The sequence below is a fragment of the Apus apus genome, chromosome 3 (genome assembly GCF_020740795.1).
Source record: "Apus apus isolate bApuApu2 chromosome 3, bApuApu2.pri.cur, whole genome shotgun sequence".
Classification (NCBI taxonomy): Eukaryota; Metazoa; Chordata; class Aves; order Apodiformes; family Apodidae; genus Apus; species Apus apus.
Window position 1 is genome coordinate 82066617 of NC_067284.1, and position 26256 is coordinate 82092872.

The 26256-nt window shown below is 39.5% G+C and overlaps 1 protein-coding gene across 4 annotated transcripts in view; it reads left to right on the forward strand.

Annotated features, from left to right (window-relative positions):
• The first annotated feature begins 4134 nt into the window (after positions 1 to 4134).
• The window catches only part of AKT3 (AKT serine/threonine kinase 3), a 149629-nt gene continuing 127507 nt past the window's right edge, over positions 4135 to 26256 (forward strand). For 2 of the 4 annotated variants that reach the window (XM_051616218.1, XM_051616219.1), the window contains exons 1-2: positions 4136 to 4510; positions 16864 to 17018. In XM_051616218.1, the coding sequence (XP_051472178.1) occupies positions 16973 to 17018 (46 nt within the window). In that variant the 5' untranslated portion in view covers positions 4136 to 4510; positions 16864 to 16972. Of the gene's footprint in view, positions 4511 to 16863; positions 17019 to 26256 lie in introns of all 4 variants that reach the window. The other 2 variants (XM_051616220.1, XM_051616221.1) reach the window with 2 other exon arrangements.

The following is a 26256-nucleotide window of genomic DNA, read 5'->3' on the forward strand; positions in this document are numbered from 1 at the left end:
GACCAAGGAGAAAGAGATTAAAGCAGTAAAATAATTTAGAAGTGAGTGTGACAGAAAGGAGAATAAATTCACTGTAAAATCCAACTGACCACAAGTGAGTTCTGTTTCTCCCCAGTGTCCTGTGTATTGCAACATCCCCTGCCCACAGTTTTCCTACGTCTTATCTGAATTCTCCAGCTTCACAATGAGCTCTTTCTTGTTGTGAGGAATCCAATTGTCACAAGAGACGACTACAATTCAGATGGCAGTGGTTAAAGTCCTGGCATCTCTCTACCTATTACAATACAGATTCACGGCTCAACATAAGCTGAACAAATTCACTTCTTGTAGTAGCTGGACTTAAACTAACAGACACGTTTCAGCTTTTTAACAACTGTACATATACGTAACACTTAGGCCACGACTTTTGCAGGTAACACCTTAACTTCACTATAACTAAATGTATAATACATATTTTAGGCATCACTTTATGTAAAGCAAATCTTGTTGCTCTCCTGTCTGATATTTGTGTGTGCTTTTCAAAGAATAACAAGGCAGACGGTAATAGGGTGTTGAAAGCCAGAGAATGCCATATCACCTGCTGTCCTTTTTTTCTTTTTTAAATTGCAACACTTCAAAATTATTTTTTTAAAAAATGCACTCTCACATGGAAACAAGCTTATTAGCCGACATGAGGAACAAGGAATGAAATTAAACTGAATGCATGTAATCTGTAGAGGCAGACAGAACTGATGTTCTGCAGGCAGAATCTTCTCCTCTCCTATTTAACTATTTATTTTGAGGATGTATATCTGTAGTCTTAGACCCTATCACTCTGGTAGTGATAACACTTTACATAAACATGTTAAGTGAAACGAGGGGTACAACCTTTTTTTTTTTTTTCCTTAGAAATTTTAGAGATTATCTGCAGTTTTTACCTTTGCTTTCTGTTGAAATCATGATTACAAGTGATTATATAAAAGTGTATCAACCTTCTTGGTGGTGCCGGTATAGATGGCAATGAATGGATTTTATTTGGTTTGTTTCATGATTCTGTAGTTGGAACATGTAATGTCAGAGCTTCCCGTTTTCTCCCAAATTTACATACAGTCCTATTGTTCCTCTCATGTGAGCTGCAATACTTTCTTAATTAGCATATGTTGTTAATATGTTCATTAAATTCATGTCACATTGTAATTAATCTGAAAATGATGTCATTTCTGCAGAACCTACAACCTCATTATGTTCACAGTATGTACATCACAGCCATGTTATTTCTGAAGAGGTATGCCACTATTTGGTTGTTAATCAAGGAGTCATTTCTGTCCAATATACAATGATTAACTCTTTACAAGAAATAATTCTGAACTCTTGGAATAAGAACCTAAGCAGTAAAGTTATTATATACTTCAAGAAAAATAAAATAAAAATCAGTGCATAGTAGTACTTTTTTATTTAGCACACTTAATAGTCCATACCAAAAAAGACAAGTTAGATTCAGCTCACTGAGGTCAATATATAAGGCTGAGCAGCATCACAAATTTAGGAGTAGCTAGTAACTACAAATTTCCAAACAGAACAAGGATACTTGATTTCTAAGGAGTAAGATGAGGGTGAATTTGATTTTAAAGTAACACAGAGAAAAAAATTATTTGCCCATGAATAGTTGTCTGTATTGTATAGATGAATTAAAATTATTCTGAGTATTGCTAAAAGCCACAGTTAGTGTCCAAAGCAGTACAAAATATTTCAGTCCACTGTTTCATTTTCAGCAATTTGTAACAAAACAAAAAATGTAGAAAACGATTTTTACTTGTAGGTAAATGTTATCCCCTCTGATAAACATATTTTTACCATGGTGCAAGGTTTATTTTCTTTTTATGTGAATGAACGTTCTTTTCCGTCAGATTTTCCGGAGTGACTTCCATCAAGTATCTATCTATAAATGTAAGAAAATTAACTGTCATCATGAAAGAAGTATCTCATAGGTGGCTTTTTTTGAAAATTGGGAGAAATAAACTAAGATGATCAACTACATAAATGTACTTGTAAGAAATTTGTGATTGTTACTGGCAGAGATTAACATACAGCAGAAATGTAACAGAAATTCCCCATCCGACCGTTATCAAATACCGTGACTGAGTGGGCCCAGATTTCACACTCAACATTTGGCATCTGAACAGCTGATCACTAGTCTATCAACTACTGCCCATGCAGATTTCATGCTGCCTCAGGTCCTGGGTCCTTCGTAGGAATCGCAGCAAACAGAAGGCACACTCCGTATACCTTCAGTTTTCAAGGAGCAGCTTCGCAGCGGCGATCAAAGGAGGCATTAGTGAACAAGTGCATTTTAATAATTTATAGTATGGCTCTATGTAAATATTGATAGCTGATAAGGTACTTCAGCAAAGTGTTTCTGAGAAAGAGGAAGACAGAACGGTAAATTTTGGGAAAGGAAGTGATGCTTGGCAAGGCACTTTTGAAATTCTTTTTCAAAATTATGCATATCATAGACATAATAATTTTTCTTTACTTTTCTTCAGAATTAAGGGGACAGAGAACTTAGGCTGCAGCCTGCTAGTAACAACAGTGCAGCAAACAGGCTTCATAGTTCTGAGAGGAAACTCAGCAGATTTATGAATGGGTTTATTGGTGTGGTTGCCTGCCACAGCAGGGAAAGGATTCACTGCCCCCGGAGGCAACTTTCCAGTCCTGTGCCAACTCATATGATTATTTAGATCCTCGAAAAAGACTCTCTGAAGCCCTGTAGTGGCAGAGGGAAAAGGAGGACTGATGTTTCAAATAGTTGTAGAGGTAGGCAGGATGTAAAAGGAAAGGAAACTCAAAAAACAAATACGTGGTATACCCTAAATAAATATTTTTTTGTTTTGTTTTTAAATGGAATTTGGATGAATGTCTTCAGGTCCATTGGAAGAATAAATTCTGCACAGTACAAATAAATGTCTGTCAAGTGATCAGAAATCTGTTTCCCCTTTGCCGTAACAGGTTCTGACACAAGTCAGTGTCACTGCCAGTATAGTAGGTGCATTTATGCAGAAAGTTAACCTGTGAGTATTACTTAAACCACGAAAGATAGAAAGCATACTTACATGCATTAAACTCGTGTATGGACACACACACACACACAGCCACTTAGCCACAAGATCACGCGTCGAGGGCACCGCACCTCATGGACCCCACACCCCGGCTACGAGCTGCAGGGTCCTGCTCGGCTGCCGCGGCGCAGGCCGGGCGCTCCCAGCGGCACCGCCGCTCAGCCCCCGAACGCCGGGCTCACACCCCGCAGCACGCTTGCCCTCCTGGCACCGGCTACGTTTCTGTCTTGCGTGTGGAAGTGGCAGCGAGTCGCCCGCCGACGAACGGCGGTGCGAGGTTTCTCTAGATGTTTGTTTACCCAGTGGGATAACTCGGACTCTGCAGGTAACCGAGCAGTACTGCGGCTGGTGCATCCGCTAAACACTTCGACAAGGGATGAGTTACAGCTTCCTGCGGTGTAACTGGTAGTTTTATTCTTTGAAGAGTTTGTAGAGCTAAGTGGACCGCTCCGGGTCGCGAGGCGAGGTAAGGGAGTATGTAAACGCAGGAGTGTGAGAACAAAGGAAATAAAACTCGGAAGGTATACACGGGTCTGGCAAGGAGACGTGCTGCTGCGAACTTCAGCCGCAGCGGGAAGAGGGACGGCGACGCATTCCTGCTCCCGAGAGGGGCAGAGGCAGCTCCGTCCCCGCCGCCTCAGCCCGGCCCGCCGGGCTCCCCGCCCCAGGCGGCCGCTGTCCCTCCTGGCAGGCACCGCCCGCAGCCTGAAGGGCAGAGCCTCCATCCATCCATCCATCCATCCATCCTCCCGCTCCCACCCGCGGCCCGGGACACGCCGCCCCGCTCGGCATCCGCCTCTGCCTGCCTGCCTGCCTCCCTGCCTGCTTCCCTGCCTGCTTCCCTGCCTGCCTCCCTCCCCCGCCTCCCCGCCCTCACCTCAGCCGCCCCCCGCTGTCTGGCTCCCCCCGCGCTGTCTGGCGGCCCCCCCGTCCCCGCCGCGCTTCTCGCGAGAGCTGGGGATGCCGCCGCCGCCGCCGCCGCCGCGGAGGGGGAGACACTCGGGGGGAGCCAGTGACGTCGGGAGTTTTCCTGAAAGTCAATAACGAGCCCGGCGGAGGCGGCGGGAGGAGCCGAGAGCGGGGCCCGGGCGGCTCCGGGGTGAGTGCGCCGGGGGGAGCCGCCGCCGCCGCCCTCCTGACCCCGCGCATCGATGCTGCGGCCGCGCTGCCCGCCCGGGCGCCTCCCTGCGTAGCGGGGCGCGCAGCTCCATGTAGCCGCCGCCGCCGCCAGCGCCCTGGGGCCGGAGCCGCCTCCTCCCGCCCCCGCGGAGACACCGGTCGCCAGGGACCGCCGAGCCCGGCGGGGGGACAGGGGAGGCGGCAGTGGCGCCCTCCCTCCCCTCCTCCCCCCGGAGCCGCCGCCGCCGCCGCCCTCCGGCTCCGCATCAGCGCCCGCGGCGCCGCCGCCTCTGCAGGTACGGGGCGGGAGGGGCCGAGCGGCGGCGGGGCTGCGCGGCCGGGGGCGGCGGGGAGCGGGGGCGCCCGCGGCCTAGCGCTGCCGGTGGCGGGAGCAGCGGCCGGGCTGCGGGAGGGGGGCAGGGAGGGGTGGTCGCGCTGCCGGCGGCGCGGGGCCGGCGCGGGGCCGGGGCGGGGCGGGCGTTATGTAACGGGGCGGGGGGAGGCCGGGGCAGGGCAGGGCGCGCGCCCCGGGGGGCGCTGCCCGCGCGGGGCCGGCGGTTCCCACGCGGCCGCCCCTCCCCGCCGGGCGCGCGCGCCAGCCTACCCCCCCCCCCCCCCCCCCGCAGCTCCGCGGCCCTGCGCGCGCGGGGGCGGAGCGGGGAGGGGTGCGTGGACATGCGGCCGCCGGGGCCGCGGGTAGCCGGGGGTAGCCGGGGGTCTGTGCGCAGGGAAGTTCCGTGCGGGCGGGAACGCCTGTGCCTCTGCCCTAGGGTAGCGGCGCGGCCGGCGGGCGCGCCTCCCGCCAGCGGTGCTGCTGATGCGGCTGCTGCTGCCGGCGGCGGCTCTGGCTGCAAGTAAACAAACCGCCCCCCCTCCCCCGCCCGCCCTCCCTCCCGCACCGGCCATCATGGAGGCCGCGGCCCACACGCAAAAGTTGATGCGCAGCCGGCTCTTGGGGGCTACCGGCCGCTTCACCGTGCGGGGGTGGGGCTTGGCCGGGCCGTGAGCTGCGGTGCGGGGGCCGTCAGGTGCTGCGGCGGTGGGTGGGGAGCGCCCAGTGCTGCGGGGGGTGAGGCAGGGGCAGCAGGCGTGTGTGCTCGCACCCCAGATGTCGCTGGGTGCCGCGGGGGGGCCCGTGTGCGTTACACACCCGGCGGCACCGCGAGTGCGCGGTGCGGGTCCGTTCGGACAGGTCAGCACAGCGCCTCCAAACAAAAAGTTCCTGGATCACACCGTTTATATATTGTGGCTTAGATGCAAATGCTCGTGATGTAACGAGCAGTAACAGGCTTATAGGCTGTTCGGCTGCTTTAAGTGAGCTATGCTTCTTAGTTTACTTTTGGATGAGGATTTAAGAGGCATGAAATAGCTAGTGATGCTTGTTTCACATTCTCCCACAAGACATTGTTTAAAGGGTGTATGTAAAAATACATAAATACATAAAATTTCTTACAGCTGAAAAGGAATAAACAATTTTATCTCTCTTGACCTTCCGGTTTTTTTTTTTTCTTTAGTGTAATTATTAGTTGACTGACTGCTTGGATGTATCTACATTATCTCATGTTTTTTATGGAATCACGTCTCAGCCTTGATTCAGTTAGCCTCAGTTTAAAAGTTTTATTTAAAAAATTACAATATACCTGATGCCTGCATTGTCAAATGTTTTCAGTACTGAGGAGACTTAACAGCAGTCACTTGTGCTGATGTTTGTTTAGGCTTTACTGAAACTTTGCAAATAGGCAGATATGGTTCCCCAGATTTTGCACGTAGTGGTTTTTATTTCTCAAGGTGAGAAGCATGCAAAGAAGTAGATCTAAACTTCTGACAAGAAACATTTTAATAATGATCTCCTGTTTCTGCCAGTTTCTGTTCTGGCTGTTCTGCACTGTAATATGGAAAGAATATGTAGGAGATAAGGAAGCTTATTTTGACTTTTAAAGTAAGTGTACTACTTGAGAAGATTCTGTCTGTGGGACTGTTAGGTTGGGTTTTTTTTGACAGAAACCTTTAAGTTGACCCCAGTATCTTTAATTGGATTGGATTGTTAATTATAGTCTGTGTGGTTATGTTTTGGTTGGATGCAACCAGTAAGTCAAGTTCAAGTAAAGGCCAAAGTAAAACTGCAGAGATAAGAAAATGTCTCTTTCCTAGAAGGCAACACATAATGTTTGAAGAGCTCTTTTTTCTCTAACATAAGTGCTTGGTGTGTTTGTATTCACAGGTGATATTAAAAAGTCTGTCTTGTTTTAGACAGTGTATTCCTGCTTAATCTAACTAGGTTTGAATTAATTCAGTGGTCTCCTTAGTTTCATAAACAGGTTCATAGAAAGCAGTATTTCAGCGTCTTACTCCCTCATTTATTTTGTGTTTTGGAGGAAGATGAGGTCTTGTAAAGCAAAATGCTGCTGTTCTACAGGAAGTTGAGAATTCAGACACTCGATTTCATTTTGCCCTAGGTTAAGTAGGTACAGTTTTAAGGATCACATGGCATTAATTTTCGTTAGAAGATGTTGACTTCTAGACACCAGAACAAAAGCTTTGTGAAAGGGAAAATAGTTTGGTGTTTTGTTCTTTCTTTTTTTTTACCTTAACCCAAAACCACTTACTTGAGCTCTGCTAATTGTTTGTAACCCAAGCTTCTGTTTACATGGTGTTAACAGAAACTCTGTCTTGACTTCTGTCTACAGTTTGAAACAGCATGTGTCTGAAGTTTGTGTAATAACTAAAAGATCTTTCAGACTACTTGGAATTTGTCTAGCACTGATTGGTTGAGTGTTCTTTCACTTTTTGGGTACACATTTTCCCAGTTTAAAGAGACCTACTGAATAATAATTTGTATACCCAAGAAGCAGTATTTGGTAAATAACTTTGAAATACTCGGTTGTTTTGGAAGGTGTGACACCATTCCTATAGCAGTTTGTGTTTAAATACAATTGAAACCTCTCTGCTGTCCTTAGTAAAGAAGATACAGGTTTTTACAACCATGTTTGGTTACAGTTTCATTTTGTGCTGTTAATGCAACAGAGGAGGTGGGCTTGATGGACATGGTACTCCTGGCTTTCGGTGGTCAGTTTTGCGAGACCTGATACTCTTTGGCATTTTTTATGGCATGGGCATACTACTAATTTTAATCAGTACTGGCGAGTGGAAGGATTTTGAAATACACAGAATGAAAACTTTGTTGTACCATGCTTCCATTTGGAAATGGATAGTGCATAAACGAGTTGATTTGCTTTAAAAGTAGTGCACCATACTGTAACTGTATGTTTTGTAAGTATGTTAGTTGTCTATATACCAAAACCCCTCTGTTCTCTTTTCCCCAACTAGTAAAATAAACATTCTGTTCAAAACATGAAGTACTCCATTTGCAAACAATAGTAACAATTTAAAAAGAGACTAGTTAAGTGTGAGCATACACAAGTTTCGTTTAACATGTTGCTTTTCTTTTCAGTGTTTGTATGAAGCTTACAACCTTCTTACCATTTTAAGTAGTCTTTTATGATAAGGGAGTGCCAACTCAAGTGCCCCTTAAAATTATTCTAGAATATTATTTTGCATCGTCTTGAATTTTCATTCTGTTAGGATATGCCTAATAAGAAAGCCATGGAGGGGGTGGGGGATACTTTCCAGCACAGCCGGTACTTCAGGGAATTTGGCATTGCTTGTGAGGAAAGGTGTTTCCAGTGAGAATCTCTCTCATCAACTAGCGTTTCCTGTTGGTGCTACCTAAGAGACTTTCCCAGTATGGCAGGGACTCCGTGGTAAATGTGTTGCACTAGTTATTCTTCTTTGCAACATATTGGTGTGTGGTATAGACAAAATTATTTTTCTAAGTAGAGGTTACGTAGTAGATGGAAAATCTGATTCAAAGTGTTTAAAGAACCACATCTTTTAATGCCAGAGAAACAAAAAACTACTGGCAAATACTAAAGCATTGTATGTGAAAGTTAACTTTGCAGTGTTTTACATAGCAAAAAAGTTAATCTTTAAAGTTTTGGTTTATATTTTAATCTTGACTAATTGTACGGACAACATTATGTGCTACCTATATGAAGAGAATAATTTATAAGCGAAGCTTATTTATACAAATTGCTGATATAAATAAAAAGACTGCAGGAAATGCCAGGGTGTGTTAGTTGATTATTTTAATTTTGTCCTTGTTCGTTAGCTCTATAGAAAGGTTGTGCTTGGGCATTTGGGTAGTTTTGATGCATGCCAAGGTTTTCAAACAGATCCTTTTTGTATTTATTATTTGAAGGTGTTGTTCAGGTGTAATAGGAAGCTGTGACAAAGTTAGTGCTTCCAAAATAATCTCCCTGGGACTGAATATCCTAAAATATTACTGTCAAGGATAGTAAGTGCTTTTGTCTTGTGTATGTGAAGATACTTACTTTTGTTGACTTTAAATGTTTCTTTTTTTTTTGATACTATTTGTGTCAACACTTATGTTTAGATTAAATAATATAAGTTGAGTCCATCTCGAACAATCCTCTTTTTCCACATATTTCTATTTGAGTGTCTAGGTGTGAGTCATACTGATCGAAAATAGCATTAAGAACAAGTTGTTACCCTGAGATTTATTTTACTTACTTTCTTTGTAATATCTTGAACAGCAGTGATTTTAAAATTCCCTGTAAGAATGCAATTGAGACCTAAATATTTCATATTAATTTCTGGATAGCTGGACAGCATGGTTTGTCAGACTTCCCTGTGTTGTCCATGTCCATACATAACTGGTAAAGTTACGAGTGCCTCCCCTAGCAGGAGCAGAGGTAAAGAGCCTGTTCAGCTTCACTGATAACGATTAAGCCCTTGCCACTGCCTTTTTGTAGGTGTGGAATGGCAGTGCCCAGCAGTCAAAAACTTCTTATACAGCTGATTTAGCACCATAGAATTAATGCAGTATTTCTCAGTTGAGTCCCATCAATCTTGCAAAACAGTTTTTACCAACATACACATTTTTTTCCCCCCAAGCATTTACTATGCTTCTTGAGATAGTGATCACTGCAGTTTGCCTTGCAAGATTTTCTTAAAATTATTCTACCTTTTTCAAAGTGTATTGATAGACTTTGAGGTAGAGTTAAGTTTGTATGTGTGATTTTCATGTAATTTGGCTTTTCTTTTAATATTTACCGAAGACTTTCACCTAGTGATCTCTGCATCTAGCCTTAAATGTCTGTAAGGAATAGTATGCCTTTGAAAAAATACACAATCTTCATTTAAGGTTGTGGAGGATTCCTTCTGTCGTTAGGAGATTCAAATCTCAGGTTCGTTTTGAAGGTGAACAAGTAGATCCGAAGGTTTTGGGTTAAAAGTTGCTTACATTCTAGTTACAATGCAGTGTCAAAGTTCGATAGTTAGTAGATTCAGCGCTGTTTGATAGCTTTGTAAGGAGTCACAAAATCCATCCCTGTTGTTGCAGGGCAATTAAGAATTTAATCCAGATAATACATAAATTCTATAAGAGTTCAAAAGAAAGCTATGTGGTGGATGTGTCCTTGAACTTTTTCTGTTTTATAGTAATAGTTTGAGAACGCATTTTTATCTCGGTACTTTTCCTTTTCTTGTTACTCCTGGCACTGGTGTTTATTACCTTCAACAATGTGCTTGGTGTTTTATACACAGTATGATATTGTGCTGCAGAAAACTTACTGTCATACAAATCATTAAATATATGAGCTCAATGAAACTATTTTGTATCTCTTGAAAATATATTTAAAAATATCGTATCTTTGAACGGATAGAAATTTCTATGTTCTTTGAACTTTTGAGAATCAGATTACCAGAGTATTCTAGACCTAGAAAGCCAGTTTTGGTTTGTTTTCAAAATATGGAACTTGGGTTTAATTTTGCTTGGTTGTTGGAGTCATTACTAGACTTTTTTTTTGAAAAGGGCAAAGGAACTTTTTCTTAAAAAGGCAAGAATTAGTATTCCTACAATTATTCTCAGCAAGTCAGATTTATTACATGCATTTTGAAGTGTTGAGTGGAATATCATTATAGTTGTGATGCTCAGCTGTTCCTTGTTTTGACTTCCTTTAAGTTTCAAAGCCCTCTGAGTTCATTGTCTCAGTAATTTTTTTGGAATGTGTAACTATAGCCCTTTCTTCACCTTTTCTCCTTTAAATATATTCTTTGGTTAACTTTCAGACCTGTGCTCTCATATGTTTTATCACTCTGCTTGTGTCTGATTTTCAGTTATTGTTTTATGTACTTGGGGGGGGGGGGGGGAAAGGGACAACAAAAAGGATTTAAAGCCTTTTTGTCAATAAACACAATGCAGAACAATGGATTGTTAATGTTTCACGTGGGATTCTAAAGAAACAATTTAGTTACTTTTAGAAACTTCCTTTATACCTTGGTAAACAAAGGCAAGGGTGGCTTTGTTCACCTTACTTTAATTATACCTTTGTCCCTTAAAATAATTTGCTTTGTTATTATAATAGTAAAAGAAATAGACAATGTTGGTTTCTTTCTGATAAACTTGCTCAGTTGCAGAATCTAAATAAAACTTCTAACTTGTATATTAGTATTTCAGTGTGGCTGTAGTCTTCTAACTAGGTTTATCTGAGCAGTAGTTATGTGCAGCTTTTTCACATACTGAAAGTGAAAATAGAACTCTGAAAATATTAAGGTACAAAGCATCTGCATAAGCGTTGCTTTAAAAAGAGCATTTTAAAAAGCTATTTATCTTTTGCAAAGTACATTGTTTTTCCTTACCACAATGTGTAGGCAGTGGTATTTTCCTGCTATCCTCCTCATAATTTGAAGTCAAGGGTTAAGACATGAAGTTGTTAGGGGTAAATTTTTGATACCAGTATTCCTAAAGACATTGAGGCTTTTAGTACCAGGTATAGTTTAAAAATATTTGCAATGCTTATTACAGAGATATCTCAGAATTCTTTCAATACTTGCTTTTAGATTTATAAAGTATGAAAAATTCTACTTAGAAAGTATTTAGGGGTATCTTTAAGTATTTTAATTGTGCATATGTAAAGATTATAATTTTATAAACTTAGGGTCTATTGTATTTTAATAACCCCTTTTTAATTTCCTTGTCAAACGATTTCATGTTTTGTGTTGGTTTGGTTTCTTTGTTTTGTGGGGTTTTTGGTTTTTTTTTTCATTTTGGTTTTTTTTTTCCAAATCTCCTCTAATAAGGTGAATGAATACTATCTGCTTGCAAGTTCCTTTTTCTCAATCTAAGCAGTGATAGTACTTAAATCAGTCAGTCCTCCTGAGGCTGTGAAAAGGGACATGTTCCATTCTGCATTGTTTGAAATATGACCAAAAGAGTAAGTAGTTGGTAAAAGCCTGTATAAATACTCTATACTATTTCAGGTAAAGCACTCAACTGAATGTGATTCTTCCATTAGCAATGTAAGCTAATTTCATTTAATGCCTTTTGCATCAACCTCCTATCTTCAACATAGTCTTGTGTAATTTTTGATGTGCAACATATCCTCTAATTGTTTGACCAGACTTTTAGATAAGAGCTTAGATAGACGAAGAGGATATGCATATGTTTTTCATCTAAATAAAGCTTGGATCTCGACATCTGAACCTAAAGACAACTCTGTTTTTAGTCCAGAGCCTTGTCTTTTGAATTTCTTGCTCTATGATTGCAACTGGCACTGGAGACAGTTACAGCCTGTTTGGTTTTCTTGGAGGATTCCAATTCAGATGTGTGAAAACCTTAAGAGCTTGATCTGCCAGCAAAAAAAAGCCCCCAGAGTAGGGAAACAAATATGTGTGTGATGGAAGCCACTAGAGGATGACTGAGAGCTGCCTGTTTTTGGTAGTGTTTTGTGTGTGCATGCACAAAGTTTTAAAGTTACCTTTCCAAGAAATAAGGAGATAGAGATTATGAGATTTGGTTCTGCTTACATTGAGCACCAAAGAATCCCAGTCAGTCAGACAAAGTGCTGTTTTCCCCCAAAACATTTTATTAAACAAATGGTTACTTGTAAAAAGGGAAAGTGGTAGTTACCTTATGTATAAAGAGAATAAGGTTGGATGAATCACTTACGTTGATAATGCTACAAGAAGTTAAAAGGGTCATTTCTGGAAGCAAAGAAACTGATCCTATTGGTATTCTCTCTGGTAACTTGAGTTGGTAAATGTGAGAGTATCTGTTTTTTCTCAGCTACGAGATTGTTGAAAGTAGGAGCCTGTGTTTATGGAAGTTCTTACAACAGAAACCTGAATCATACAATTTACACTGAATTTATGGGCACTGTCTTCTTTACTTAGCTGCCTCTTGTCATAGGGGAAATGGGAGGATGCCCAGATTCCAGGGGAGTGTTGTCTGTTCTTACGAATCTCAATGATTATTCACTTCCACACAGTGGTTGTTAAGTGTAGACCTGAACCACTGTTTTTAGTCCTCCTGCTTGGAAGGGCTTTCTTTCCTTTTCCCCATCTACTGGATCTGTGGAGTTATATGACTGCTGTGGTAGGTATGAGAGCCTCCTTGAATTTAAAAATACAAGTTGAGGAAAAGGTGTCTTCTTTTTGAGTGGACCACTGGTCATTTAAATGGTCTTATAGTTCCCATATGGTAGCATCATGAAACAACCTGATTCTTCTCTATATTGTTATTCTTGAAGTTCAAGATTAAAACTGAAAAGGTGTTGGCTAGTTTTCATCATGGCATGAGAAGACTGTGAGCCTTGGCAGAGGGATCTGGAACTCTGTTGCATGTAATAGTTTCTGCTTAATCTTTGTTCAGAAAGATGCCTTTGCAACCTCTATAGCTAGAAACTTATACTAGCTCTTTAGAAATCTGCTGAATTGTTTCATCTAACACTATAAAACTGGCTTAATAGCTGTCCAAAAAAAGAAAGGAAAAAAATTACTATTTTCTACCACACCCAAAAGACAGCAGGTTTTTTCTTCACATAACTGATTGCGATGGAGTGTATTTTTACACCTGCACCAGAAAGCATGTAGACAATAAGTTTTTGTATGTATTATGCTTATACATGACTATCTGATACTGTCTGCAGAGTATACAGTTTGAAACATATCATCCAAGGTATGTTTGATAATTTGGGTAATAGAAAGCTCTCTAGTTGCAGGAGCATATATAAAAGCAAGTCAAGTTTTTGCCTGTAGGGAGCAGCTGGAATGCAAAATGTCTTCAACTTCAGTTATTATGCATTTTTTCCCTATTTCTGTGGGTCCATCCCATAGCAAAAAGGGAGACTGAAAAAATTACTGTATACCAGGTTCTGAAACTTGAAGTGCATTGGGAGAGCAGAGTTGATTACTAACAAGTATTTAAGTTCTATGCCAACTGTATAGAATAAACTTGTGTATCTTTTCTTGAAATAGTTGAGCTATACATGAAATGCTGTTTTTACGAGAGAGTTCTTGTTCCGTATGTTTCTGGTAACTCCTTTATGTCTATAGAAATCCTTTACTACATATTCAGTGAAGATTTCTATATTACTTTTTCATTAAAGTAATTCTCAAAAGTCTGCTTTTTTAGAGCTTTGCTGAGTGACTTTCAGAGTAAAGAAATACTGTTTTTAGAGAGCCTCAAAGGAATTTAGTGAGGGGTAATGCTGTAGATGCTTACAAATGGCTTTTTACAAGTGCAGTGTTAATGTATAACCTTTATTTTCATTAGTCTTCTAATGCTTCGATGTATCTCCTTCAGCTTCCTGTGCAATTCAGCTTGACTTGTAATTACCCATTAAAGGAGCAATCACTGTAACCATACAACTGTTGATAATTCTACTTAAGTTGTTCCTGATAATATTGTGAATCTAAACTGGAGATAATTCAGTTGGTCTTGTCACCATTTTAATCTGATTTTTGTGTTTTGGGGCTTTTGTTTGAAATTCAGTAAAGCAGTACATGCAATGGGTGGGAATGCAATCCTACAGATACACACTTGAGGTTGTTGGGGCACTGGCTGACATGAAAATCAGTCAAAGGTAAGATTTTGATTGAGTAATACTAACTTTAATTGTAGTCAGTGGATAGATAGAGAGCTTTAAGCATAAATTTATTCATTAAAACTGGGTGTCTACTCAAATAAGGGACTTATTGATCAGTATGTGGGCAGACAAGATCATTGCTACTTAGTACAGAAGTTAATTTCTTACAGTTTAGTCTTTACTGATAAAAAAAAAAAGATTGCAGGTTTCATAAGCATCCACCAAAAGAGAAAAGTACATCAAATTTGCCAAAAGGTTAAGACATATTACAGCATGTGCCAGCCCAAGCTACATACTGTGTGTTACATTGCTTAATTTGTCTTCATAGTTGAAAAAAAGAGTCAGCTGTGGTAATTTCTTAAAGAATGCAATTGAAATCTTGTAGGAAAATCAAACTCAAGTCAGATATTTGGATACTAATGCATTTACACTTCCTTCACAGTACAGCTACTTTTAGGTCACGGTTGTTTGTTAGGTCACTCATCTCTGGCTTTGTCAAGATTTGTGTGTTTGTAGTAAGAGCTGATACAGTGCTGCAGTGATCCAGAACGGCAAAACTGCAGCCTGCTTTCAGGCACGTGTCTTAATCTGTCAGGATCTCTTTCCACGCACAGCTGATAGACTTGCTTATCTCTAGTTTGAAGGAAGCAAACAAAGGTTCTGATAATGCATGACCCAGAAAATAACTCTCACACTAGTAAGGTGAAGGATGTGGAAATGCATGTTCTGATTATTTCTGCCATATGGTCTTACATAATATGAAGTCTAAACAGCTAAAGCTCATGAGATCAATTAACAGTAATGAAGCTGTCTAATGTCCTTCCAAAACCTTGTACGTAACAATTTCTTTTAACTGTTACAAAAGCTTAAACAATATGTAAGTCTTAAGGCAGGGTGAAGTTGCATAAACACAGGTGTCCTGTGTCCTTTGAGACACAACAGGGCGTGATGCCAGCGCAAAAGACTGTGCATCACCTGCATAGGTCTTACTGTCATATCTGCCAGTGCAGTGGAGATGTCTCAGAGGCACTGTATTCAATATTACTTAAACTTTGCTCTATTAATGAATTTAGCATTGTGGTTTTTACTTTTATGCAGCTGAAATACTGCATGCTTTTGAAAGAAGTAGTTCAGTGACAGCAAAATGTAAAATGGACACACTTCAGTGTTTCTGTAAAATCAGGTTGTACTACATTTTTTGTTGCATACCACTTGAAAAAAAAACTCGTATCAAGTTTTATTTTGCACAGCATCCATACAGAAGTAGCCTTCCATCTAGCTGCTGCGTGGTGCAAATACACATTTTTCAAATTAGAAATAAGAAATAACTTGCATGCGTATAATTGTTCACTTTTTAGCCTGTACTTGGTTGGATTAAACCAGGTTATTTCCCAGTCCTTTCTCCATTTACTCATTGCACAGATTGCTTCTAGCATAGTCATATTTGTTTCTAGCACATCTTCACATTTGTTGGTCAGTCTACTGAATGGATATGTATATGCTGAATTTGATAGTACTAAACTGGTGTGTGCATTCCTGTTGTGTTCTAGTGCTGTGTACATGTGTGCTTCTGTGTGTGCAGCTGTAGAAGGGTGTTCCTCTACCTTCAGAGAAATCTCCTTTCTTGGTTTTCCACCCTTTTCAAGATAAGCATTATTTCACTACTTCTCTTTATTTTGAAAGATGGAGAGGAAGGGCAGTCTGCTGGCAAAAGGAAACCTCTCCTGCTCTCTGGCTTTTCTTTCTAAGTGATTGTAGTGCTATTTATCTTTTCTTCCCAGCTGTTAGGTACTCTGGCAGTGAGGTGGTCAGAAGAGAGGGTTACAGTTGTGGCTTCCCAGAGTGGCATGTCCTGTTCCAGGGTTAACTTCCTTTCTGTCCCCTACAAGCTGAGTTTTGTAGGGAAAAGAGCACTCTTGTCACTGCCTGCCTTAAAGCCTTGAGAGGATGTGTGCTTCTTCTTTTGTTAAACCAAACATTTGCTTTTTTGGTTTATTTATACTTCTAAGAAGTTGTTTTTCTGTTTCTGTACTGGTAGATGATACTGTTTTTAAGCTTCTGTCAGTTAAGGACTTCTGTTGGCTGTGATGAACTTATAGTGGAAGTAGGAAGAATGTTTTGTCTCTATAGCCTTTAATATTTTTTTCTTTAATTCAAGCATTAAAAAAAGTAATTCCATGGCTGATAAACTGGTTACCACAGATTTTAACAGTTAGAAGGATAACAGTATCCCTAGTGCCTGAGGCTTTGGATTTAAGCTTCTTTACAGAACCTTTCTTTCCATTTTCTTGTACTCTTGGTGTGATCAATGTAGCCATAATAGTGAATCCACTTGTCCAGTACAAGAATTCTGACAAATGTGGGAATGATTAAACATCCTGTGGGTTTGGAGTTAGACCTGTGAAGCAGTATCAGCACCTCTTCATTTAACAGCATCCTGTGCATTAGTACAAGAGAATTCTATTGTGTGCATTTTACAAAAGTCCCATATGACCTAACATTTCACATATTCTGCTTCTTATAAGTATTAGAGTGTTCATGGAAAATATGTTCTAAGAGTAGAAACATGATTCTGTTATATGGTTAATTTAAAAAAGGCAGATTTTTCTACCAGTGGAAGACATCAACAAAGACTCTTCTGTTGGCTGTCAAATAAGAAAGACAGAAAAGACTTAAATTCTTTCTTTAATATTTCCTTCCAGGCTGACTCATCAGTAGAAACAGGGAAGAGCTGCAGAAGAGAAGCCAAACAGACAAGCTGATAACTCAGAGAAATACTCTTTTGAGTGGGGGCTTCAGAGTGGAGCCATCATGAGCGATGTTACCATTGTGAAGGAAGGCTGGGTTCAGAAGAGGGGTAAGTTCTACCATTTAACGGGAAGTTCTTCTGACATTTTGTGTGCTCTGTGCAGTGGCATTACATGGTTACACATAAGAGCATTCTTGATTTATCTTTTGGTCTCCAGTGAGCTAATCTGACTATATGGAATTAATGGCCATTAAGGCCTTGGTCTTGTTAATACTTAACCCTCAGCACTGCCCCTGTTTACAGGGGTAACTGACAGTGAAGAGGACTCAGTAATTCCCACTTAGCCTCGCTGCTGCAGCTTCTGTCACCCGTGTATCAGATTTAAGTAGGCTATGGTGGCAGCTGGAAGAGGTAGCAATAGAGATGCACAGTAGAAGATTACCTGGAAGCTGTTGCACATGTGATACTTTGTCTGAAAGCTCCTAGGTGCCAGAATCAGCCACTGTGGCTCAGCTTGTATTACAAATGCAAGTAGGTCCCATGAAATCAACATGATACTTGTATAAAGCTCAACATACACCTAATTACTTTCCAGTCCTGGAAGCCATATTATTAAAGAATATATTCTTAATTATAAGTCAGTCCGAAGTACAATTTCTGTTACATTTGAGTTCCTGTAAATTCTTGAGATGTCACTTTATAATGTGTCACCATGTGATTTGCACATTTGGAAAGCTTTCTGTATGTTAAGCTTCGAAAGAGACACCTCTAGAAGTCTCTGGCATTTGTATCATGTAATGAACTTCAGATGAAATCTTCCCTGTTTCATGCAGCTCTGCTTTGGGTTGTGGTTGGGCACATGATTATTTCCAAAAGAACATTATTTCTTTAGTGGAGAGAAGATGGTCTGGATTGTAGGGTGATTTATGCCACTAGCTTCTGCGATTCTAGCCCAGAAAGATATAGACTGGAAGAGTGGGAATAAATTTACCCTTTGATTTACAAAGAAATGCTTTGTTACAATAGCAGCGTGTGAAAACAAAGATCATTATTAGCTTTGCTATTGCAGATTGACATAAAATGTCAAAGAAGCCAAGAGAATGAGAGAAAAAGTGTATTATTCTGTTATTATTCCTGAATAAATTGTATTTCGTGATGCATTATGGGTACTGTAGATTAAAATGGGTTAAAGAGCATGAAGCTTAAGGCCTGTTCCCTATTTTGGACTCTATACTTACATTTATAACAAATGAAATATTACATGACAGGAACTATTTAAAACTTTAAATTATTTTTCCTTCTCATCTCCCTCTTGTTTGCTCAGTTTGGGTAACTGATTTAATTTTTTATTACTTCATATAATTTCTTTCAAATATATTATAAAAGAATTAGGATGATCTAACTGATTCTCTTTTATGCAACATCAGTCCCTTCATGTAATATCACTCATTCTTATTACACCCTGATTTCAACTCTGAGCACTGGATAAACATGTATTAATCACTGAGGTCCAAAAAAGGACAATGTACCATGAAACTCAATGTCTTACTGAATATTTGAAATTCTGAAATGTAAAATAAAGGTTTTCCTCCTTGTGCTGTTTTATTATCTGTTAATTAAAGAAAAGCCTACTGAGTTGACATTTTGATGCCAGCTTAGTTAGTAATTATTTTTAAGTAAAGACATTTCATGACATGCATTTTTCCTTATTTTAATTAACTTTGGATGAATGTGTGGTTGTCTTTCTCCTTGCTATAGGTAACTGTGTAGGCTTAAGTGGGAATTTTTTTTTAATTAGATCTAATATTGTCCATAATTTTTTGTGTCTGACTGTGGTTGCTGGTGGATTAAAGTGGTTTTCTGTTTCTGAAAACAAAAGGCAAACTGCAGTGGTGTTTTCCAGTGTCAAGAATTTGTAAGCGTTTAATTCAACAATTATGCGTTTCATGTAATTACAACTTCTACCCTGACCTTTTCTGGAGCAAGAGAGCTAGAGTTGTTTAGCACTTTTTTTTTTGTAGCCAAGAAAGCTATCAACCTTAATCTAAATTCTGAAAGCTGAAATATTCTTGGTAGAAGCATTATTTTGCCAGCTAAGTGTTTTCTGTTTGTACCAAGAACATCCTGGGTTGTGGTGAAGCTGCCTTGCTTCTGCAAGCAATCCTGTTATTACAGTTTTAGAGTGAATTCTCTGATCCGTCCCCACTGGGCACTCACTGACTCAGTTCACGGAGCGGTTTTGGTGTGTACAAACTAGGTTCCTTCTGGAGGAAGCTGAGCATGGGATCTCTTCTCCAGTCGGAGCTGAATGAACTCCAGCCCTGGCTATTGGTTCTTTGGACAGCCCCAAGCCATGTGTGTGGTGCAATGTTCAATCTGATGCTTCAGACTGACTTTAACTTGAAACAAAACTTGTAAACCCTATATGCTGGAAATGTAGGGACCTAAGCACTGGCTGCTTTAGTTGACTGGTCCGCTTCTATTATGCAGAATTACTTGGTCATGTGGATATAGCCTAGGACCTTTAAAAACTGTTCCCTTCAGCAGTCAGGATGGTTTTCTTTCAGGAAGACAACAGAACAGAGCAATCTCTCTCTGATTCACAGCCCAGTCAAGGAGTATGAGGATGACTTGAAAGTACTGGGCTGAATGGTTTTGAGGAGCCAGGTAGATAGGGCATTGCAAAGGCAGGTTATTGAACTGAGTGTAGGACTGAGAGTGGAGGACTACAAGTGGAGCTGGGGATCTCTTTCTGAGTTGAGACTCAGATACTGAGTCTGGGGAAGTCAAGGTCTGGTAGGGCACAGTGTTACAAGTCTTAATGGCTGTGAAATGCACAGAGAGAACATTTGATTTACTATCTTTAGTGCTGTATCCATGTCCATAATAGAGGGCAGAGGGTGGTATGTAATCTTTTAACCCTGCGGTTGAGCACTGAAGAATTGATGTGATGCTACACAGTTGCCTTCAGTGCTCTGTTTTTTTATGTGCTTAAGTGATCAACCTCTTGAGGTATTACTATTTTAAAATCAGCCAGTGCTCAAAGTTAAGAAGTGCTAGCATTAAATTTATTTAAGGATAGTCATACTCAGGCTTTGGGTAGCATATTTCTCAGAGGAAATCTCAGTGTGGTGAGAGTAGATGATACTGAGGAATAATAAGCTGTTATTTGTGAGCGGTCAAATGGGCAGAGATGACAGGCCAGAGTTGAGAACTTTGGAAAACAGAAGACATGAAACCCAAGAGGAAGCAAAGCCTGAGATGCTCAGTGAACCTTAAGTGCAGTTGGGTCCCATCTCATAGGTGATAGGAGACCCTGAAGCGTAGCAGCTGGGCCTGCCTAAGTAAGTAATGTGAGAGCAGATTCAGAGAATGAAGTAACAGGTGGTGAGGACCTGGTAACTGTTTATATTCAGTACATCTGCAAGTGAAGTGGATATTACTCTGGACTGAGTCCTGTCTGCTCCTGTGCCCCAGTAGCAGTGGTAGTGTTCCTGAGGTACATCTTGCAGTTTGTAGTTTTGTCTGAAAGATACCAGGTTTGTGTGCTCCAGGACTGTTTTGTGCAGCAAAAAGAAGTGCATGAACTAGGGTGGTAGCAAGATTGGTTGCAAAACTGCTCTCCTCATCTGAACTAAAGTACTAATATAGATACACCGTGTGACACATCAGAACTTGTACAAGAGGAGATCCAGTAGTCTTCTAGAGTGGGGTCTGCTCAGGCAAGAGAGTAGTGGGAATGTATTTTGTATAGACCATCTTATGGTTGTTCATGACTTACTGTCTCAGATCTAGTGGTAAGAGCCAAGCATCTTATAGCTGGTGTCCCTGTGCTGGTGGAAAGATATTATTGCAAAGCACTGGCTCAGTGTGCTTTATTTCAGAAAGGATAATAATTATTTTTTTTCTTCTTTCTGTGTTACAGTTATTCCCGTAGCCGTATTAGAAGAGTTTCCTTTTAAGATGAAACCAGTGTTTTTCCTTCTAATGCATATAGGTGAAAGGGAAGTGATCTTGACTAAGAATCTGAAATACGCTGATTCGCACTTTGTTGCTGATATGCAGCAGTTAAAACACGTATTTGACATTTATGTGTTAGTGTAAGGACTCTACAGTAATTGCTGAAGTGACTTACATTTTGGATTTGCTCATAAGCATAACATTTTGCAGAGGATTTACTGTTTTTTTTTTTTAATTATTGTAAGAGTTTTTAGTTTTACTTAATGTGTTTTTGCTGTATTAATAAATAAAACTTCATGTTTTAGAGAGGGAGTTTGTTTTTCATTTATCAGTTTGGAAACAACTTTTTTGAAATGGATGAACATACTTGGCATGATTAAAGCTATATAATTACAAAAGTGGGTTTTATGCATATAATTCAGGTGGTATTTTTTTCTTCAAAGCTAAAGTTTGCGGAGTTGTAGAGTTGACCTTGTCTGTGCTTTATTACAGTCACAACAATGAAATGTAAGGATCATTAATAACTATGCTTAATTGCAACCTAATTTCTTTATGTATAACCTCTGCACAAAATTTCAATTAGTTTAAAAATATGAAAAGATTTAAGAGTCTTTGTTACCATATTTTTAAAAAATCATTTGGGACAAAGGAAAAATTGACACATATGGTAACTTTTTAAAGGACCCAGTTTCAAATTAAAAATGTTCACTTTTTCTTTAATTGAAGAGCAAGTTGTTTTGTTTTGATTTTTTTTTTTTTTTTAATCTGGGGAGAATGTACCTTATGTGTATTGTATAACAAGATGGCTAAATCATTATTTGAAGACAAAACAAAAATGTTGTCAGTTTAAGTCAGTGCTTCCATTGGCATACTTCAATCACCACACCTCTGGGCTTCTACGCTAAACAGCATTATCTAATGGAACACACTTGGTCATGGCAATCTTTTCATGGTCTCCATGATGTACTTTAACGCCAATTATATTGAATGGATAATGTATCTGACTTGCTTATGGGGGTGACATTAATTTATGTTTTTTTATGTCCTTATTTTATCTCACAATACTCTCCTAAAGTACAGAAGCAGTAGTATATGGGTTTTATTGAGGGGGAACTGAATTATAATTGTTGCTGAGGCTTAACCATGGTAACTTAAGAAGTTAGATGTAATGAGGTGTTGGTGTTTGCAAAACAGATGTCATAAAGCTTTTCTATAAAGAGATTGTCTTCTAAACAGCATATCTATTTTTTTACTCAATTATTATTTTTTTTTTCTTTTTAATACAGCCTTTCATAATGTCTTACTATCCAGAATTGAATTACCTGAAGTAGTGTTAATATTTCTAAACTCACAAAGTTAATATATTAAGATGTGTTTGTTTTATTGTGGTGAGATTCCCTCAACTTCTGGTCTGTTTTAATTTTTGCAATTCAGGACACGATGCAGGTATCATGGGATTTTAAGAAATAACTGTGTGGAAAATATTTACTGTTGTTATATATACTACCAAGAAGTACAGATAGTCTAGTGGAAGAAATCTATTGTTCCAATAGGAATACAGTTGTTGCTTAAAGTACAAATTATTCAGTCTTAGGGAAATGTCTTCCCCTCCTCCCCCCCACAAATCCAGGAAAAGAACTAAGTAATTTAATTTATTGGACATTGGATTTCACAGTTGAACGAAGACCAAACAGATGTTAATTTTGGAAATGCACACTAGAGATTGAGTCTATGTTGTATGTGTTGTGTATTTTTTTGTGTGTTTTGTTTTGGTTTTTTTGGTGGTGTTTTTTTTTTTTAGATGGGTGCAGGAATGCATTGATTGAAAAATTAATCTCAGAAGTTATGCTACTAATTGAGTGTTATTCACAGCCTGTCAGAAATCATGTTTGCAGATTGTCTGAATTATTTGAGTAGTTTAACACACCTCTAACAAAGACAAATTTAAATAGACTGTCTTGAACATCTGCTATATGAAGTAGAAGAAATTTAAACTTTTTTTTTTCTAATTGTCTTAGTGAATAGCAGAAGGTAAAGTCTTCATTGATGAAGGACTTGAAAATAAAAAAGCCTTTCTGTTACAGTGTTCTACTCTAATTTTGGCTGATTAATAGAAAATCTGAATTACTGCAAAGTTCCAGTAAAATACTGTAAGAATGTAAAAGAGGCAGCTTCATGAGGACCAGAGAGAAGAAAGGACAGTTCAAGCTCTCCTATATAAATGTTTATGCATCTGTGTATCTAAAACTTAATATTTTTTTTAAGCGGTCAGATACCTAGAAGTTTCTGTATCATGCACTCAGTGTAGTAATGGATTTATATAAATCTGTATAGTTGCTTGTAGTTGGGGAAATGTTGCTGTTTTTTTGGCTTCCACATACAATCTGAGGAGAGATCTTTGTATGTGGAGGCTGTTTTCCTGCAGCTACCCCAGTAGGAGAGGAGAAGGACCCTCTGTGGCCTTCTGTCCCACTCACTTTGCAGTTGACTGCCAAGCTTTTCTTTTTGGTAGAATTACAACGTTTTTAACCTTACTTATCTCCGAAAGAAGATCAGAACCACATAAAAATCTTAAACCTCATGCAAATGGGAAGTTCTCCTTGCTAAATAATTATTTATTCCAGTTACTTTTTAGATAATTGGCGAGTTACTTTTGCAGCTCTCCACCTTGCATTATTACCAGTTTCTGCAGGTAAAGGCAGTTTGCTGTAGTAATTGAAACCTGCAGTGCAAGAGATTTTAAACAGTCTCAAGATTTGTTTCTGCAGTATCCTTGCTGAATGCAAATTAAAGTAATTGTGCGTGGTTGATTATTTTTTAAATTTTTTTAAAATTGATTTTGTTTCAGTGTAGCTGTAATACAGCCTGTTCCTAGTTTTTAAGTGGCTGTGTAGTTGTGATTTGGATTGGTAAAAAAAGACACTCTTCTAGATGGAACTGTATTGTAGGTGGTAGTGGCTAGAATTCTCTGCATCTTCTTTGATTAAATATGTTAGTTCCTACCAGTAATACATCAGATAGAAGTTGCAGTAATATATTTGAAGGGAGGAAAGTGTTGTCCTATGTTTGTGCTACTAGGATATTATTAACGTGGAATGTTCATGGGAGTACCAACATGTTTGGTGCTCTTGATGGTCAGATTTTTGAAAAGAAGTTGAACAAAATCAGTACCTAGAAGGAACCCTGTTTGTTAACCATCCTTTCAGTGGCTTGTAAGGCATTTTTCTGGTGCTTACCACCTTGGACTTTGGGCTTTCACACGTCCTTACTTTTAACAGCAGAAGAGTGCTTTTACTATTTGTACCAAGAAGTTGCTCGTTAGACCTAGGCAGTGGTTTGTTGTTTTTTTTTTTTAATACTCTGGACACAACAGTGTTATCATATTCTTGTATGTTTGTTCCGGTTCCTCTGTAATGAATGCTGCCTTACTGCTCATGTTCTGAAGTTTAACTCTATTCATACCAGTTTCTCTTATTCATAGCAATTTCTACCCACGAGGGAAATATTTTTTCAGAAGCAAGGTTAACATTCTCTGTTGCAGGGTGTCACAAGGGGATGCAAGATGTTAACAATTCGTTGTCATTTTCCTGTTCACAACATTTTTGTCCTGGCAATAGTGCATGACGAGCAAGTGTTGAAAGTATGCTGTCAGGGAAGACTTCAAGGACCTGTTTCCCAAATACTTCTTTTTAATAGAACTCCTTATTTTTACTTAAAGCTTAAGTAGTCACACGGTGTAATACCTTTGGCATACCGTAATCTGTTGATTAAACTTAATTGTATTTATTTCACTTGATCTTAGAAGTTGTTATCCTTACAATAACTTGCTTGCAATACCGAGGTTTTTGACACCACATAAGAAAAATAATCTTTCCTCAATATACCTGTGTGCTACTCCAACAAATCTCCCAAGTCTTTGTGGTTGCCTTTATTTCAAAGGCAATCCATGAATCTGTTCTCACCTCAGCTATCCATAGGACCTACTTCTTTTATACTACTTCTGCTGTAATAATAAAAAACATTAATGAGGTCAACAACTGTGACTTGAAACTGGGCCCTGGAGGAGTTTTAGTACTGGACAGAGAAGTCAGTTTTAGGGCATGAATATCAGAGGCAGCTGAAACTGCAAATTGACATATTGAAAAACAGCTTTGGGAAGAGATCAGGCTAGTGGTGTTTTAAGTAATGAATAGAAGGTGGAGAACAAGGGAAGAAGGTTTTGTAACCATATGAGTGCTGTCTTGGTTGCTTTCTCTTTCGTTGTATATCTTTCCTTCTTATAATCTAAGCACAGTTCTTTGTAATCAGATCATTGCAACTGGCATCTTGTTTACTGTAAGTTCTGAATTTATGGTTTGCTTTTTACAGAGTGCTTTCTTAAAATTAATAGTAAGGTAGGAAATGAATGTGTTGGATGCCAGCACACTGATAAGAAAATATGTTCCCTTTTCAAGATAGATTCTGAAGTTCACTGTCAAAATGTTGGCTGTCTTGCCTTTGAAGGTAGTCTTACAAAAATATTTAATTACAATATGGTAGCATATTAACTTGCAAAACCAGAAAGCCCCCATTTTCATTAGTTTTTGTTACCATTTTTACATGAAAATTCCAAACTACATAATCCTCAGTTACTCACATTTGAACAGTTGAATTGTAAAAGTTTTACTGTGCGTAGTTTCCTGCTGGTCTTTTATCAACATTGTCAAGCTAAGAAGGTTACTGAAACCAGAATAGTCTTCACAGATAGCTGATAGCTGGGCCTAGAGAATGAGAACCACACCAACAGATGGAGATCCGATTTCTACTTTATACATGTTCTCTGTGCTTCTGGTTGTGATAAGCTTGTGAAGAGCTCTGTTCATAATGAAGAAAGACATGTAAGATGGTAAATTAATTAAAGAGTTTGGCCAACAGTATCTTAAATTTGGTACTCAGTATTGTGGATTTTAACTTGAATTTGTCCAGGTCACAGTTTCCCTCAGATACAGTGAAATAATGTTGCTGCTTCACCTCAGAGGCTTCCTGAATTTGAGTTTGTTCATCCTTGTGAAACTTCTGAGTGCCTTACGTTTCAAAATCAATGTTTTGTAAAATGTGATTGTCTATATAGGAAGTAGAGTGAGTCTAATAGTAGTTGAAGTTCAGCCCGATGGAGAAGCAGTGGATTTTTTGGGTTTTGTTTATCCTCCTGATGTGTTGCAGAGGTGAAATCTGTTAGGGTGTACTAAGGGAGGAGTTGTTAATAAGATGCAAAAAACCAGTTGTCCTTTATGAAATCTGAAGGTTAGTTTTTTTGCTAGATGACTTCCAGAGAGACTGGAGGAAACCTGAGCAGCGATCACTGGGAGAGTGATCCATAGGAACATGACAACATCTCTGCCTATAC